The following is a 19,335-nucleotide window of genomic DNA, read 5'->3' as shown; positions in this document are numbered from 1 at the left end:
CTGTCCCAACATGTTACACCAGTTATAAAAAATACTCAGCTTTAAAAAAAAAGTGAAAAATCTGCTCCCTTTCCCTCATTAAAAGAAAAAAATCCACAATCTGTGAATGTGCAAATATTCACCTACATTTAACTGGTTGAAACAAGAATATTTCCATTATGTTTCCTACTTCTTTGCTTATTGAAGCATAATTGTTTCCAGACACAAACCATGCTTGTACAAACACGTTTGAAACTCCCATTTAAGGTGAAACATTCTCTTTTCAGCAATGAATATGAAAACAGTCAAACTCTGCACAGTCAAGGTCAAATATCCAAATTAAGAAACAACAAATAAACCACATTTTTTTTAGAGAAGGGAGACTTTAACATTAAGAGGGAAAGCACATCTTTTTAAAACATTATCATCTGGGAGGCCCCATTGTCCAGTACTGATGGAGAATCATGTTTAATTCAGCAGTTTTCAGGTAGAAGAAGAACATGACCATAGAGCAGGAAGATATTTCAAACTGGTTCTGATCTAACTGCTTCAAATCCTCCCAGACTTGCATCCGAGCTGCTCACATTTAAAAGTTTTATACCTTCCTGCGGCACTGCCATGAACACCCTGACAAAATGTTACTATATCTGCTGCTGTAACTCTGGCCTGTCATTTTCTATCATCCACACACAGCAGATGGACAACTGTACATGCACAGTTAGAGGTCACATGAGAGGAGTGACTTTGTCCCATCAGGGCTCTTTGGAGCTGTGATGCTACGTCCTGACATGAAAGACAAGAGGTGCATGTACTTTGTTTTCAGTCTTCGATAAGGGGCACTGCAGCTGTACTTGCATAATGAGTTCCTTCTTTGCTGCTGTTGACTCAAACTGGACACTGCCTCGCAACAACAAATCCAGCAGCTGCTGCATAGCACCATCATGTGGTTATAGAGCGTACTACATGGAACACCATGTATTCTGGTTGGGGCAACAAGGTCATGTTGTTCAGAAACATTTGGAGACCATATTAGGTAAAAAACATTTTTATAAGTTTAAGACGAGGCTTTTAAAATGATCACTCCCCCTTTTGAGCAAGGTCAAATCTCGCCCATGACTTTTAGATACTCATGATAAGCACGTTAACACAAGTTATGAAATCACAGTCATAACAAAAAATGTTCAAAATGTGCAGAACGTAGCCAAATAGATTTCCACTTTTAAATAACTTCAACCATGTACATGTGTTGAATTTCCATATATGAAATACATGTACATATAAAGTAAAATCATATATGTACTTAAAGTATAGCCTATATATATAAAATTGCATATAATACCTGTAAGAAATTGGAACAATATCACATATTGTCATATGTCTAGCTAATAGAAACATGTATTTAGCATGTCTATCTATATTATAGACATGTTACATAAATATATATCCATCACAAAGCCTGTCAGTATATGTTATTATTATATGTAAATATAAAAGAGACATGAATGTGTATATTTAATAAGAAATGATTAAGAAAAACAAAACATCCACAAGGCCTAAAATCTGTCATCACAATATTATCATATGTGCATTATTAACCTGATATCAATACTTCATTTTTGAAATGTCAAGGGTATCGTCAATACCTGTGTATAATTAGGATTACATATTCAGCACCATATTAACACAGAATAAAAGCCATGATATATAGTGACAATTTCGCCAATCTTTTTTAACATCATGATAGCAGGACATCTGATATGATGCAGCTGTCCATAACACTGTAGTAACAAAAATGTGGCACTTTATTAATTGTTGAAAACCCTCTGTCCATTTAAATATGTAGCTGCCTATAGGCTTGTGGAATAAGTATTCTTTATAATTCAGTACTATACACACAGAACTGTCTTTACACCGATAGAGGTCACATATATATTTCATATCGTCATCATCAGTTGACATTTGTGCGTATATATGCATACGATATGAGGCATGTCATTTTATAAGAAAAGACAGACTCAAACAGTGCACCTGAGGAGCAGAGGGGTTATATGCTTCTACCATGCCTCTTCAGGTAAGCTGAAACCTGACACCTGGCTGTTACCATGGCACTGCTAAGGAAAGCAAAGGTTGATGGGAGTTTTTAGAGGATTAGGGGAGCACACATGCAGTGTGTTTGAGGCTCTTTTAGCTCTGATACTAGATACTATATTTCTTCCATGTGCTTTCTAGGAAACATTAGCCTCGGGGCAGGGACGGAGACATGGGAATATTTCTCTCAAGTCTGTGTGGTGTTGAAGAAGAGGGCAAGTCGGCAAGTAAAAGTATCGGGTGTAAAATATTGATGCGACGACAGGTGTGATCCTAAACGCCCAACAGGTCTTTGCCCTTCTGATTGATGCATCACAGTGAGGGGCTGCCAGCACCCCCGCCACAGGCTGAACCACGGACCTCAGAACTGGTGAGTCTCTGGGTGGACACACTTCTCTCTCTGCAGTTTTCTTTTTCTATGATTTCTTACACATTTTTCTGTCTCTGTAAGTCTATGACAAGAATGTCTGAACTTACAACAGCCTGGACACAAACAGGTTAGCACTTGAGAGCCTTTGCTGGAACATACTCACTAACTGGCACCTAACCTGGCCGGAAGGGCCCACCGATACCAAATAACTATATATACTCAAAGTCTTGACATATCTACTACAGAAGTCTATAGAAACATAAATGGATAAAAGTGGCGTGTGGTGCTACCTGCATGCTACAAACTAGGCCATGCAAGCCAGTATGTCTCCAGTTACACTGTTATCTCCTCCGCAGTATGTGTGATCGTCTTTCTTTCTCACAGTGTTGACTTGTGATGTGTTTCTATCAAATGTAAACCTACAGGAAAAGGTGGTTTTAACAGAAAAACAGATCCTCATTTACCTGCTGATGTAGATGCGCAACTCCAATGGTGCCTGGAGTTCATTTAAAGTTGACCTGCTGCTCAGTCTGGCCGTCTCTCATCCAAGTGCATATGGCTACATATGCAAAAGAGGAGTGGGATTGATTATTGGCTCTCTCAGATGTATTTATAAGGAAGCAATACATTCTGCATTAGGCTAAAATCTGCTGCAATTCGTAAAATCTGACAATGCACAACTTGCTTAAAAATGATCTTGTTTTTACATACATTATGAGTCGTGATACATGAATTCAGAAGAAGGCTGTGGCTCATGGCATTTTTAAATAAACATTTTAGTAACTGGATGATTTTAAGGAGATCCTGTACTGTATCCTTTAATTTAATTACTATCAAAGATGCAAGCTGTTTATGTGCTTCCCTGCAGATTCACAGAGCCCCACTCCTCCTGGAGGAGGAGGAGGGGGTGGTGAGCGGGCAGAGGGAGGTGAGGGGGACCAGCCTGTTGTACAGGAGCTGTGGTTCATTGTAGTGATGGCAGGCATTGCCCTGCTGCTGCTGGCCATTGTGTTAGGTGTCATGCTACATAAGGTGAGACACATTACTCAGTGATTTTTTTTTTTAAAGACTTAAAGTTCATAGCTACTTTGTTCACTTCTTAAAAAGAAACCTCAGCTAGTTTCTCTCTTTTCCTCCCCTCATCCTGCACTAGGTTCTGAACAAACCCCCCTTCACCCGAGAGAGACCCCCGCTGGTGGCCTTGCCCCTGCAGAAGAGGAGCCCCATGGCTGTTTACCCACCCAGCAACTCTGTTTTGGTGGGGGGAGATTTACTTTGGTTCCTTATTTAATAATCACTATTCACTATGCAGAATATTTTTTAAAAAGTATAAAATAAATTGGTTATACATGATAGAATCTGGCACTTTTACTGTGGGATGATTTACGTTAACTACATAGGGGCAGAATTTACTTATAGTGTAAATGATTGGAAAATGCATCTCTCCCTCTCTGTTCCTCAGTTCGACACTGTGCCTGACACAACAGGCTTTTCCAACAGCGTAACACTCAAGGGCTTCACCATGAAGATAGAGGTAGAACTCAATGAACAGATAAACTCACACCAACAATAGTTTTGCTATACATGTGCAGAATATGTTTAGTCTTGTTTTTGTTTTGTCTTACCAGGAATTGGTGGAAGCTAAATGTGAGCCCACTGATGAAGACCCTCCGCAGGGTGAGCTCGGGATCCTCAGTGTGAACTCTCTGAGACGCAGTGTCAGCCAAGTGATGGACGGGAAGTCCCTCACTGGAGACGACGAAGCGTGGGACCCAAACATCTCAGGCCATGACAGTGGGATGGTGAGAGACCCCAAAAACGTATGCTGGACCTGTTCAAAGTACCACCACTAAAAAAGTGTTACCACATAATTGAAATGTATGCTAGGCTACAGTACTGATCACACATCTGTGAACTGATATATCAATACATCTGTGGGAAAAGTGGAGACATTTACACAGGTGCAGAAAGACACATAAAACAAGCAAAACATTTCAAAGAGACTAGAAATGTGGTGCAGAGCCTTGTATCCTCTATCTAACTAGCTCCTTTCTTCTTTATAGTTTATGGACGATGAGGAGTTTGTTGACACCATCAAAGGCTTCAGCACCGTGAAGAAGGAGCACACCATGTTCACTGACACCAACCTGTGACCTGAGGGCGACCTTTGAACCTGACAGGACATAAAATCCACCTTGTTTTGTCTCCAACACTGACCAGTTCAAAAGTGTCACTGTAGCTGGTTAAGAGCTGTCAAGAGGTCAGCCACAGTTTCTTCTCTCCTACAATGAAAAACGAAGGAAGAGGAACTCAACATGATTCATGACAAGACTGTTGGAATAGCTAAGAGAAGAAACAAGTGTAAAATGTTACGGTGCTGAAATTTAAACACAAGCGGACAAGAAACATTCCTAAGCAGTGGATAAGAGGAAGCACCTGCTTTTGTGGAAAACTCTTCTGAAGTAATACAGCACGCCTGTTATTAAAACTTCTCATCATTGAATACAGACTCACAGCACACACTGAGAGAAAGACTAAAGACACTAAAGACACTGTGTGGTGATACAGCAGAACATAATTACCTGTTTGACATTTTTTCTTTCAATTTTATTCCCTCCAGAGAGAAGATTTTGTAAGGGGCTTAATTTACTTTTTTTGGGGGGTTTTTTTGCAGACATGTTCATTTTCAGTCAGCTTTTCTGGTCATTTTCACCTCTTTGGGTGCTTTGTGGTAAAAATCTGTTGTGATCTATTGAAACTTGAATCAATTTTGTGGATGCAGTTTGCAGGTGCCACTAGGTTAGCCTGTAGTAACTGAGAGGACTATGCACACAACAGACACAAAGCTGGCTGATGAGGTCAAAGAAGTACAACGAACAAATGAAATTAATAAACGAACAAGCCTGGTCAGGTTGTTGAGATGAAAAAAAATCATTTCTTTTTCTAATTAAGCAATATCACACGAGAGGGAGTGATGCACTGAATATCAGCACGGCTGTGATTAGGTCATAGGCACGAGGCCACAGGCCGAGTAGCCTACTGAAGACAACAGTATACAACATTTCTACGAGCGCCATATTAATTAAATAAGCAACAACAGATTATAATTTGTTTATTTTATCATTTATTTGACAACGCCAATACAAATAGTTCCGCCACTGGACTGGTACTGGACTGTTGCTAATCAACACAAACATTTTCCTGACCTGAACAGTGCACACTAGATTGCTACTTTGTTTACACTTTACCTCAGGAGTGTGCTGTGGTATCCAGGCTTCTTCCATTCATCCTCTTCTGACGACCTTTCCTCATTTAATTCAAATGTTATTTCTGGAAATATATTGTTCTTTGCAAAGTTTGTTACAATCTAAGATAGATAACGACCGTTACTCTGACGCTAATTAGCAGTTAATAGAACACCTGTGAAGCGGAGCGATACGCGTAGTTAAAAGTCGCAGTGCTGTTATACTCGCCTCTATGGCAGAACTCATGGAATGCCTCTCGTCCAATCAAAGTACTTGGTCGGAACTAACTGTTGTATAAAACAATTTATATGATTTGACTTATTTTTAATTTAAATAAATTGCACCAAATCTCACTGATTAGTAAAAAGTATTTGATAATTTTGATTCCTTGAGGTGAACAGAAGGATGGAGTGGCTCTTTAGGAAATGATCCTGCTTTTTATGAATGAATGAACCTACTGGATTATTTGAAAAAAGGCAGTGTTACAAAGTTAGACACAGGCCTGTTGTTCTTTGCTCTAATGAAGTTGTGATTAAACACACACACAGACACACACACACAGACACACACACACAGACACACACACAGACACACATACACACACACACACACACACACACACACACACATTATAGAACCCAAACCACATTAAAGTCTTCACATATTAATTTATTTGAAATGAGTTGCAATGCAATGTGGGCACAAACACTTGTACCATTACAGTCAATAATATGGTTACAAAATGAACATTTACATAATAAATTAATATACTGCAGTACCACATGAGACAGTAAACATAAAACCCCAAACTGGGGAATTATATTGCATTAAAAACAAAAAAATTGGTTTAATGTACAAAACATTTTCAGGCATTTACAAAGGCAGCCTCTTTTTTTGTTGCTTGTTTGTTGTACATATATAAATATAAATCTCTAAGTTGTAGTTACACTGATATGTCTGCTAAGAAGAGACCAGATGAAGGGCTCTGGCCTGAGACGAGATCTTTCAGTGACCCCCGCGCCGACTGCCATTTCATTATAAAACAAAAGATTAATATACACAGTTTGTGTCGTAACCATTTTCACTGAAGCTTTTGATTCACCAGATTATGATCAGCTGAGGGACGTTTTCTTAAAATCACTCGTGTATCACTGCCACAAGCCTTCTGGAGATTTTCTTTAGACTGGTTATGATTAATACTTGTTTGCTTTAAGGTTGAGTCATTTCACTGCAACATGCACTTGTCCCTTTAGTGTGATATTAATATGTCTGTAAACAAATAAATTATCCTTAATTAGAAACGCGTTCTTCAGCAGTAAAGTGCATGCAGCACATGCTAGGTTGTGAATGTTTTCAACGCTGGCAACAGTACATATAAATGGTTAAATATAGCACTATGAGTTTTTGTCATCCTTTACAAAAGAATAAATGGACCTCTCGTATTTAAGCAACCCTTTGTGCAATCACCCCCAACATCCACAATCTTTATTGTACCCCATCTTCTTCTTTTGCCCTTTTCTTCTGGCTGCAAGCATGAAAGCCATGCTTCACATTTTTAACCAGTAAAAGTAAATTCCTTTTTCAACAGTTTCACCTTCTCTTACAAATCAACCACTGATTTTCTAATAAACTAAAGTTTGCTGCCGGATGTCACTACTGCATCTACGTTATTCTCGCTAGACTGCTACACCATGCGGATGCTACTGAGAGGCCTTTGCATGTGCCATTAAATTGCAAGCTACACCTACTACTATCCTGCTAAGCAGAGTCTAGGACTTTAACTTTGTTTAATAAAATCATGACATAATCAACATCTGTAATGCTACCCTGATTTAGTCAAGAGGCTACCATGATTACCTCCATCTGCTCGTCCAGGTATTTAGAGGGAGATTTAGAGAGTGAAAAGATAAAAGTGCAGCAAGTCTTGCTGTTAAAATGTTGTTGGAAATATACACAGACTCAGGAATGTCAGTACCTTTCAGAACGAGATTGTAACACTGATGATCGTACCTGAGAGCTAGACCAGACCTGATTTGACAGTGTGTGGTGCACCTGTAGTAGCTGGTCATCTGAACGTTAGTGTACCAACTTGCTGATGACACAGCATGAAGTGCAGTGTTAGATTGGTGTAGCATGGTTTTAAAGGGGTGCTCCAGTGATTTAATACTGCAATGACATAAAGCTGGGAGACTTGCAAGACACACATAAAAGTGGTCAAAACTGATGAGGCCAAAGCTGTGATATTCTGACTTTTAGTCCCTAGTATAGTAGTAGATCCTACAGTTCCCATAATGCAACTTGATGGCATCTTTTTGTTAGAGCCACTCTGTTTGGTAAACACTGACATCTTTCAAACTCCATGCCCTGAGTTTTTAACACAAACTTTCTGTTATAAATTTGTAGTCTCAAGCACAAGCTGAGATAACCCTGATGACATCACTATGACATCATCAGGGTTATTTTCTAAACTTTGAAAAACCTCCTCCAAAGCCACAGAAGACACTGTACAACTGTTTTAACAGGCTGAATAGTGCTACTAATGACACACAAGCTGATGGCAATGAGCAAAAATCAGTGGAGTGCCCCTTTAAGGCTGTTAAAAATCTCATGCTGACTGCTAAGGTGAAGGAAGGTGATGGAACAGGATGCATGACAACAAATATTGTGGAAGATGTTTTCACCACCCCTATCTTAATTTTCTAAGCTTCATCTAACACTAATCTAGCGAGACATACTCTAAAGTACATCCATCACATAACCACTACATGACCAGATCACTGACTGGTGCTACCACCAAATGCCTAAATGTACACAACAGTTAAAGGGTCAACAGATAAAGAAAACCCACAGCTTATAATGGAAGCTTAACTACACAATTATCAAAGTGGACATGATCTTAACTACACTATTTATCTAACGATACGGCCAAATAGCTTGTTTTCTATTAATGCAAAAAATTTAATACATGAGGTATCTGCAGACTCATGTGGAAGTGATAAAGTTGTTGGGGATTGGGTCACTACTTGAGGGCTTAGAGGTCAATGGACAGCATTTACAAAATGATGTTACAACGTGGTCACAAAAGTGGCGACTGGCAAGTGCCTCATCTCACTAAAAACAACTCCTTATCCAAAAATATGCTTTACATGTTTGTTCATTCAGATATTACTTTCTCATGTCCATTTCACTTTTTTTTCCCTTTTTCAAAAAGTGAAAAGTTCCCAAAACTGTGCAATTTCACTTAATCGTATACAAAATATTTCATTTTAACATTCGACTAACTGCTAATATTGAGCGCGAACCCAAAACCAACATGCAAAGACAGGTGAACCAACAAATCTGGATATTTAAATTAAAGGGTTTGATCATCTCAATCCTTAGCAAGCATGAATTGATCATCCAATGCTATTAAAACAATGGTTTCCAAACAGGAAAAACAAGATTTATACTTGATGCCACAGCTCGCCAGGGACTTTAAGATCCAGAAATTTTGCCAGAATTTGTTTTCCCATCAGGCATGAACTACACTGATGCAAATGCATTCAGTTTACAAAACAGATTGGACTGCATTTCCCTCACACAGGCCTGCTGATGAAGCCCACAGATTAAAAAACACACCTCATTATTTCGTTGACCCTTTACCGTTCAAGAGCCACTGGTAAATCAGGAAGTGAGGTGTTCAAACTAACACTGATCATCATGCAGTTAGGATATACAGGGCTGTAGAACTCAGGCAATAAAACAATAAAATATTATGACTATACATACCAAGGAGTTATATCTAGAGTTAAAGTCTTAGGAACAAAAATGGCAGAGTAAAAAATGCCACAAGGAAAGAAAGTCTATGTTGTGAAAAATGGGGAGGAAGGTTTGGATTTTAATCCATTATCTGGTGTCATCCAGATTACCAGAACCCTCATCTGGTGGTCCAGTGGAAGGTCCTGGAAACACAAGGCTTCGCCTTTGGCTTTACGTGGGACAAAGAACTGTGGAGACAAAAAGAGATGAGTTAATCATCAATGCTGTTCTGTGAGAGCTGTGACAGCTATAAAGAATAAAGAATGGAAGAGCAACTACCACAGGGAGAGATGTGGGGTGAGAGAAGAGGAAACAGTAGCTACAGATGAGAAGCAAACACGTGAACAGCTGCTACTAGAAGCTGGCAGTAAAGGGGAATTATGTGCTTTGGGTATCTCAAGGTGGGTGTAGTGCAGCCACAAGCACTGCACAGCACGACAGGCGCTACAGCGAAGAGTGAGTGAGGGAAAGCTGCTTTGAGGGGAGAAAGTGATACTACACAGAGTGAGAGAAAGAGAAAAGGGGCGTTTGAAAAGGCTCAGAATAGAAGGCTGAAGGTGAAGAACCTGTGTTAATGTGTCAGTGCCTCACAAACCTCAGTTTCCACTGCTCTCATACCAGAGCTACCCAAAGGACAATGCAGCACAGACGAGAGACAAGGAAGGTACACGGTCAACAGTGAAGGGTGGCAAGAAAAGCATTTTTTCCCTCCCATAAAATGAACATTTGTGTTGAGTGTTAAGATTTTCTTTTCTCTATGTCATATGTTTTTTTTCTATTATCAGCTACCCTGAAAATGGAGAAATGAACTTATTACTTCCACTTTCAAGCAAAGAGGGACAGGGTGTGTGAATGTCAGGTGGAACCAACACAATCAAATAGTCACCTGGCTACGACACACACCTCTAAATATAAATCCCGATTGGCACACTGTTTGAAACAAATCATTTCCACTCCTCAAAGGTTTTTGTTGCAAAATGACTGCAGTTGCTATTTTATTTGCTACCTGACACCAAAGTATGGAAAGTATATTTACCTTTGAGGATGTAGTCTGTTAGCAGGGCAGGTACCTTCTCACTGTCATCCCTCATGGCATGGAGGACTAGCAGAGAAAGAACAGTACATTACATTTCAAAAACAAAACAAACACTGAGGCAAAACAAAGACAGTAATGCCTTTGGTTTGAGTACAAACAAACCCAGGAGAAAGTCACATCTCATTTTATCATTATGTTTGTTTGTGTGTTGGTACACTCACTCTTTGTGAGGATCTGGAGGTCTTCTACTGATGGGGAGCCTGCTTTCTTCTCATAAGGGATTACTGTGGTCAGGTACTGAGTGGAAAAGATCATGTAAGATTCAATTAAACAATTAGAAAATATATATATTGCCACTTAATACTGTTCATTCAATTTCGGAACAAAAACAGGCCAAACTCTTGTGACAGCATTATAAAAGATGTTGTTTGCCAGTGTCATGAAGATCATGTGAACATATGGTGAGTGAGAGCGGATTTAAATGTAACTGCAGGTTGGTTTTAACCTTTCAGAGCAAATGTTTACTGATGTGAAGTTAAAAAAAGCAGTGATTATGCAACGGTATCTTCTTGGCTTGAAACAAAGGAACAATGGGATTACGCCACAGTAAAAGCTGCAAAATGAAAATGACGGGTGATTGAGTAATACTTTGTTGAAATCAAGTTACTTAAAAAAAGACTAAAAATGACAGAAGTGGAGAAAAGCAGAGAACAAAAATCAACCACAAAGAGAAGACAGATGAAAGAAATGGCAGAAAAAATGACACCAAATACCAGCGGTGGTAGCTGTAGAAAAGAAAAGAAAAAAAAAATAACACACCACAGAGGAAAAAAGAAAGAAGGAAAAATAAAATGGCACAGAAATTCATCTGGAGTGGAAAGAAATAGCAGGGGCACCTGTTTGTCCCCTCCTGTGTTGCCAAAAGTTTGACGGAGACCATTTTGAATGACATTGGAGAGTCCCTCCAAAGTGAGGAGCTACAAGGAGTGAGAGGAAGGAGGAAAAAGACAGAGAGTGAAGAGAGATGAGGAGGTTTCTAGAGTAAATTAGGGGAGAGAAGGAAAAGGTTCGGCACAAACCCTCAGTGCTAGAGTAAAAGCAGCTTTCCCATGCACATCATGTCACATCATGCATCATGCATATCTATTTATAATTTGAATAAGTGTGTGGCTGCATATACGTGTGTCTGCTTCACTAGTCGTCATCATCATCGTGCATACAGGGCTTATGTGTTTGTCTTTGTTTATGCCTCCCCCTGTGCCACCACATGACTCACTGTGCCTGGTATGTGCGTGCTGGCTGTCCTCTGGCCGTTGGGTCCGGTTGTAGTCGTACTTCTGATTTTCTTCTTCTTGCGCAGCAGCTCGCGGTGCTCCTTCTGTCTGTTCTGTACATCAATCAGCAGCGAGATGAAGCTGTTCTTCACCTGTTTAACAGATGTCATTTTATTTATGTTGGTTTTTCAGATCACACTACAATTTACTTTTTCCATGACTTTATTTATACATGTACTGCTAAATCTATTTTTATCTGCTGTTAAAAAACCACTATGACAGTCACGACAAATTACATTGTAAAAATTAAGCTGCCAGAGATTCACTGACCATCTCGCTGTGAGCACTGCAGTCTGTTCTCACTGCACAACAGATGTTCAAATAGCCCTTTTTTCACATCTGATTTTAACATTTAAAAGCTTGTTTTTAGTGAAGCGTTACTGTACATTTGTCTGACTGATTATACCTTTAAAGTCACCTGAATGCTGTCTATAATCTGGTCAGTTTTGACTTGGTGCTCAGCTTTTCAAAAACTCAACACAACACAGTTAAGAAGATAAAAATCAAAGTACCTCCTTTTCATAGTCCAGTTCGTCTCGCAGGGCCAGAGCCTGGATCAGCTCCTCACTGTAGCGGCGAATGGCTGTTTCCACTTCCTCCAGAGTCTCGGTCAGTTCAGACACAGACAGCTGACGCAGCCCTGTGGGTGGCGTATGGATATATTACAGATGATGTGCAGTACATTTATGCATTTGTTGTGTGTATGGGTTTGTTTGGAAGCATGGAAGTGTTGATGGAATTTCACAATAAATAGTACTTTGGTAGTTTATTCAGGTTATACTTTGACTATACTATAATTATATTGTTAATGATTAAATTAATACAATGGCTTACAATAGAGATACAGACACTTTAAGTACAGCTTAACACCTTGTATTATCCATTCATGGTTAAATGTTCTTGTTTAGTTCACAAAAACTTGCAAATGCTTTACATACATTTAGAATGCAAAGTACATAGTATTACACAAGTCAAGTGATGTGGATTTAAGAAAAAAATCTCTCTGAGAGGTTAAAATGGCTCAGTATAAATATTGCGAATACACATTGTGACACTCATTAGGAACTGTGTAATATGTAAAACACACTACATACTATAGTTAATATATACAGATATCAGAGACAAAATCTAACAGCCTTAAGGTAAACTAGGTGCAACCCGCTCAGTCGCTACCACACTAGAAATTGTGTTGAAGCCAAATATATGCTGTCGATTATATAACACGTTATGATGATAACTCAACTGCTGTCTGATAGTGTTTGTCACACATTACATAACAATGGTATTACATGTGTGTAGCTTTTTCTTCACGACCCATTACACTTCATTAAGTGATTTAGAAAGCTGACAAATGGCAGTAGAGTGTGAAAAGGTGCAGACACACACTAGCGCACACAAGGAGGTGAGCACTAACTTTAGAGCTTTATGTCTTTCATTCTCTCCACTGGAAATGTGCACAATCATGCCGGTACTCACGGTCCTCGTAGCTGGTGTTGGAGCCAGAGCGTTTCAGGGCGTGGAGGTCCTGAGAGAGCATGGACAAGTCGGACTGGGAGGGACTCTCATCGTCCTCTGGGTCTGGAGACTCCTGCATCATCTCTTCTATCTCCTCTATCACCTAGACAACACCACGAAAACATAGACACACACAAAATACATGTTCAGACACTGGTAACCCTGCCAGAGTTTCATGTTAATGTGTTGATCTAAGTCACTGTCTGCTGTTTTTGTCTCATTCAACAGAGCAGTACAGCAGAGCACTCCGGCAGCTGTGACACATGCTCTGACAGACACAAGATTAAGGTTGGTGACCTGCATGTCTTGCCTGAGCTGATGTTTGCATAAGACACATGGAGAATATCAAGGATGGTGCAAACCAAGTGTATGTTCAGCACTTCAGCACAGGAGTTTCTTACTTTAATAAATATTACCCGACACAACAACTTCTGGTAGCTAAACAATTTTATTTTATCGCATTGTTATTTTGGTTCTACCCATTCAGTCTGTTTGTAGTTGGCTTCTCAGAGGATCTTTAGATCTTTGTATTTGTGTGTGCAGGCGGGCAAACAACTGAGCTGAACATGCACTCAACTTCATGAAATGCTAAAGGCTAAAAACTTGCACACAGAAAACACTACTGCACAAACAAGATGAACTTTAGAGTAATTACTTTGGCTGCTTACATAAAGTCTATTCAAATGTAATTTAAAATCAGAATCCTACAGTGTTGATCTGTCAGACACTTTGTCACAGCTTGATTTCTTTGTAGCGAGAGCCAGGATTTTTGCATATTCTGACAGTGTTTGCTGCAGATATGAAAGGCCTTCAGCACAGAGACAAAGTGGCTTAGATAAAAGTACAGAATTTATAGTTCTTCATTTTGAAGACACATGACTTGTGGTTTGGGTGGAGTATTAAACCAGATGATATATTTATTTATTTAAATCTAACTAATAGCCGATTTCTAAATGATCCTGTATATAACAAAACAGCCACATGGATATCAAATATACAAAACACTGCTGCATTTGTGCACACGTATGTGTGTGAATGTATCACCTGTTCAGCTGTGAAGAGCGGCTCATCGTTGATGCAGGAGACAATGATTGAGTGCATATCCATCTGCTCCCTCAGCTCCTCATCGTCGGACAGATCCAGAGACTGGTTATCCAACTTCTGTCCATCGGGGGAAGGAGGGGAAGCAGAGATTGAGAGACAGAAGGAGAGAGAACATGGATGAGACAACAAACAGGTGGTTAAGCAGATTGAGGAGCAACCTGCTTACACTTTGTGTCTCGACTCTTCTTCAGGAGGTCAACACTTCACGTTCAAGTGTGCAGATTTATGGAAAAGTAGCCTGTGTGCTTGTACCAGTACACTACATCAGACTGTGTGTGAGTATGGTACCTCATGCTCCGTGAGGTTGAGGGTGGGAAGGTGTAGGGAGCGAGTGTGCGATGTCTTCCAGTCCACAGGCATCACGTTGCCATAGTTATCTGTCAAAGCGTTCCACACTCTGGAAAAACAGTAAGAAGGATTCATAATTTCATTAGGATTGTAGAATGATATACTGTAATTATAGACAAAATAAAGTTTTGAGCAAAGAGCAGAAGACATGTGAAGGGTTTTCAGATCACAGTTGATAAAACAAGCCGTTTCCTTCTCTTTTAACTGTGACACAGCATTACTTGGCAGTGTTATGTTCTCTCCTCCCTCCACCCCCCTCACAACTTCACTGTGTTCCTGCTGCTGCATCTCACAGCAGTCGCCTCAATCCAGTGACGAATGCAACAACTCCCTAATCACACATTTCCCTGGTGAGACACACTGACACATGTATGCTAGTTCAACCTTAAAATGAAGGTCTGTTTAGGTAGCTTGTTTGGACTTAATGTCTGAAAAACTCACATTTAATCAACTGTGTGTTTAGATCATTAGACCCTTATTTAAGTTTAAACTGGCTAATTAAGAAACAGTGTATGCATTATACCAACAGACTGTTGAATGTTTACAATAGTGTGAAGCATGCAAGCTGGCAGAGAACATATCACAGCCGGGCAGATGGTGGAGCAGAGCCTGTTAAACATAACAAGCTTATTGTTCAACGCTGCCACCATCATCTTTGTCAAAGCATATTGAAGCATCTTGTTAAATGTGTACAATTATGTACATTTGGCTGTTTAGTAATTTACTCTACACTCAGCTTGTGTTAGTTACTCAAGTGAGCATCAACTGGCTGCAGCTCCAGCTAATTTGTAAAAGCCCCATTAATTTCATTTTATTCAGGATGAGCAGAGACTGGAGATGCCATTTAAGGTTATGTGTAGTTTAATGAAGACTGTGAATCTTCTCCTTCCCTTGTAGTAGAAAAAAAACTAACAACTGCAGGCATTGTGCATGTTTTTCAAACACTGTGACAGAAAATCGAGTCGGTGCATGATATAAAATTCACGTGCACATGCAAGTCACCGTGTTTTTATTCCTGGCCCCGACTGCTGCGAGCAGATCGAGGATGGATGCTGTGAACCCATGTGTCAGAGTGGCTCTACATCGTCATACTCTCTCTCTCTCTCTCTCTCTCTCCCTCTCTCTCTCACACACACACACACACACACACACACAGACAAGTGTTTACGTAACTTGCATGTTTCTCCCTGAAGTGCTCATGCACAGCTTGGTGAGTAGGGGGCTGTTGGCTTGTTCTAAATAGGGCAAAGGCTGGCAGGAAATATCTTTTGTGCCGCAAGCAGTGACGCTGTCTCGGGCACGTGAGTGTATGCCAAAAGGCACCATTGGCTTCAGTTTCACGGAGAGCATTTGCATTTCAAAAACAAGCCTAGTCCAGATTTCAAGGAACAAAGTCATTTGTTTCTACTTCAACTTTGTGCCAATTTTTCTGGATTTCTTGCTCGAATACATTTATGCATTTGTTGTTGTATCTTGCACACATGGGCAAACATATAATTCACATGCACAACTTGGCTTTCGCACAAAAACATTTTGCTTTCTCTGTGCACACTAACTGAAACACACTTCCTCCTTGTCATCCCCAATGTTCGTCTCAGCTATGGTCTTACTGGAGAACTTGTTAAGCGCCTAGACACGTCCTGCAAAAGCGCAGTCATTCAGAAAAGACTCTCACTGAGCCTGGCACTGCTCTTTGGGCTTCACCAGGCTGATGTCCAATTATTCCATTCCCTCCATCCTCTGTTTCTTTACCTATAACAACCATGGAAGTTTCCCTCACATCTGACAAGCCTTCCTAAATTCCTCCAGACATTTAGAGCACCATTGACTGCGCATAACTGTCACTACAAACCCTCTGTGACGCATGAATGTTGGTTTGTGTGTGTGAGGTAAAGTTGTGGTTAAATTACAAAATGTTCAAGTAAAAACTTTACATCGGCACCAGAGGTCTTCTTTGAGTCCAGCCACAAGTCCTCAATGCTCATGTCCAACTGATCAGCTAATATCTGTGAGATAACTGCTAGATATTTATCTAATATTAGCTTTGATGTTAATTATCTAACATGATAATAATACACTAGCTTGTTCAGACCCTTGTAGAGCCTGAATCATTGTTCAACTGATAAAAAAGTATTTTTTGATAATGAATGATTAGTTATTAAAATAATGTTTCAAGGAAAAATACCAAACATGCACTAGTTTCAGATTCTGAACTGTGGAAATTTGCTGCTTTCTTCATCAAATGTGGTTGTAAAATGGAATTCATTCTGGTTTTAGACTATTGGTTGAGCAAAATAAGCAATCTGAGGATGTCACCTGAGGTGTTAGAAAAAAGTGATGGACATTTTAGACACAATTAATCAATGAATCGAGAAAATAATAAGCTGGTTTGCTGCAATAATGACTATTCAATCCTAATTAAATCTTATGAATAATTTTAAAAAATGGACATCGCAACTTCCCAGAGGCCAAGATGATGTCTGCAAATGTCCTATTTTGTCTGACCAACAGTCCAAACCTAAAGATAGTCAGTTTAAATAAAGCAAGGAAGAATTGATACAAAATATAGAGGCAGCAAATTCTCACATTTAAGAAGCTGAAATCAGAAAATGTTTTTTCTAGATAAATCACTGAAACAATTTATTAATTATAACAATAGTTGTTGTTTAAGTCTCTGCTAATAGACTACCAGTTGACTGACTAACTACTGCTGCTCTTTATGCAATGGTGAAAATTATCATTAGTTGCAGCCCGAAAACCATTGTTTTTCAAAGTATCTTTGAAAAACCCACAACCACCACCTTCACCTCAGAGAGAAATAAGACATTGCTGGTTGTCTTTCATCATTTTCTTTTCATCATTATGCTTGGAGGTTTTTACAAGGTACACATTCAATTTTGTAGTTCAGTCAAGTCCATGATTCCAGTTGAGCAACACTTTTATGTAGAAGTGCAATTTCTCTTTTTGGCAGAGCAGGGGAAGCTTATATTCATGATGTGATCAGAAGGACGAGTTTCACAGTGTTGCAATGGTAGACACAGAAGACAAGAGGAGGGTGATTCATGCAGCTCTGTAGTTACAGCGATGTCTATGCTCAGTGTGGGATTGATGAGATGAGTGGCTGTGAAGGAATCGCATGTTGTGTATGAGATACAACAAAGGATATCCAACTGAGATAACAAGGGATGTTGAGGTGGCAAGAGGAGATGCTGACAGTGTAAGGTTTAAGAGAATAATGATTACATGTATGACACACTGTGACAGCAGAGCTCCTAAAAGTCAAGTCAAAGTCAAATTTGTTGTGTTTCACATATTCAACATTAACATGGGTCAGCAGCCAGTCACTAACACTCAAAATACACTTTATGGATCAGTGGTTTAATAGCTAACATCAACCAATCTAGCATGAAATCAAGTACTGGTAACGTGGCATGACCCCTCCCCTCCCTTCAGCAGCTCCCACTCCCCCAAACACTCATACACAAGAAGATGTAAACTTGCGCTTCATCCGTATAAGGTACAAACAGCAAAAAATATGTTAATAAATTATATTTTCCATTTGCAACGTGTTACTGTCCCTCCATTTCTGAATGTCAACCTAAAATTTAGAGTCTCATTAAGCTAATTAATGGAAAATATACAGCAGAAAGTGTATTCTCGTTTAACAAACATGTACCAGCTAACTAAACTTTGCTCGACACTGATTAAAGCTAAGCTAAGACTCCCTCACCCTCAACGGGTCACATCAACGTTAGGTTAGCCCAATGAGGCTAAAATGGCTAGCTAGCAAAGAGATTAAAAGTTAGCGTTAATAAAACTCGCATAAAATTCACACTCACTCGTCGTCTTTCAAGTAATTATCCTCCGAGATAGGTTTAATGGGAGCTATGTTTTCCGTCGCGGTGTTGTAGTTTCGGAAACACACTGTCAGCTTCTCGTCGAAGTCGTGGACGAGGTCCTCCATCGATTTGAAGCTGCAGATCTCCCCCGAGAAACTGTTGTCCAGGTCTGAGAAATCGTCTAGGCCCGACGACGAATCGCCCACATTTGAGTTAAGCTGGTCCAGCTGGTCGGCCGACTCCGAGGACGGCTTGAATTCGTTAAAGTCCTGCCAGTCCTCATCGAAGTGGGCTAACGGCGCCGCCATGACTGCCGTGGGAGCTAGGTTGACAGCCAGTTAGTCCCCTCGGTGGTGCTATGTTTTCGGCTTCGAGACACTGGACTAGACGGTGAGACAGAGGGAGAGGGAGAGAGAGAGAGAGGGGGTGGGCGGACCAACATGACGTCAGTGTGGACGCCCCTCCCCCTTCTGGTGAAGCAAAACAAACCCATGTCTAATGGGTTTCTATGAAGGATATGACTGTTTTGCAGTTTGTGTTGGCCCAATCACTGTCAGTCAGAAGAGACTGCAGCTCTAGCTGTATATTTATTGAGCCATTTTATGAAGACAGCATCTCTTCTCCATTTAAGGCAAATTCACAGATTCCTACATCTCACAAGTGTCTCCTTCTGGGGGTC

General features: G+C 40.0%; 1 protein-coding gene across 3 annotated transcripts; it reads right to left on the bottom strand.

Moving 5' to 3' along the window:
- Positions 1 to 8,870: 8,870 nt before the first annotated feature.
- Positions 8,871 to 19,044, bottom strand: fez2 (fasciculation and elongation protein zeta 2). 3 transcript variants are annotated; one of them, XM_022769909.1, is made up of 11 exons: positions 18,657 to 19,044; positions 14,758 to 14,866; positions 14,410 to 14,526; positions 13,327 to 13,468; positions 12,363 to 12,490; positions 11,793 to 11,942; positions 11,413 to 11,493; positions 10,738 to 10,813; positions 10,517 to 10,582; positions 10,076 to 10,103; positions 8,871 to 9,668 (listed from the first exon to the last, which is right to left on the bottom strand). In XM_022769909.1, the coding sequence occupies exons 1-10, from the start codon at positions 18,962 to 18,964 to the stop codon at positions 10,093 to 10,095; spliced, it is 1,188 nt and encodes a 395-aa protein (XP_022625630.1). In that variant the 5' UTR covers positions 18,965 to 19,044; the 3' UTR covers positions 8,871 to 9,668; positions 10,076 to 10,092. The 3 variants fall into 3 exon arrangements, with proteins under 3 accessions (XP_022625630.1, XP_022625620.1, XP_022625639.1); XM_022769899.1 differs by lacking the exon at positions 10,076 to 10,103; XM_022769918.1 differs by lacking the exons at positions 10,076 to 10,103; positions 11,413 to 11,493.
- Positions 19,045 to 19,335: the final 291 nt, after the last annotated feature.

Source organism: Seriola dumerili, unplaced genomic scaffold (assembly GCF_002260705.1).
Source record: "Seriola dumerili isolate Sdu_G_001 unplaced genomic scaffold, Sdu_1.0 BDQW01000025.1, whole genome shotgun sequence".
Classification (NCBI taxonomy): Eukaryota; Metazoa; Chordata; class Actinopteri; order Carangiformes; family Carangidae; genus Seriola; species Seriola dumerili.
Note: the sequence above shows the minus strand (reverse complement) of the source record. Positions and strands in the feature narration are given on the sequence as shown.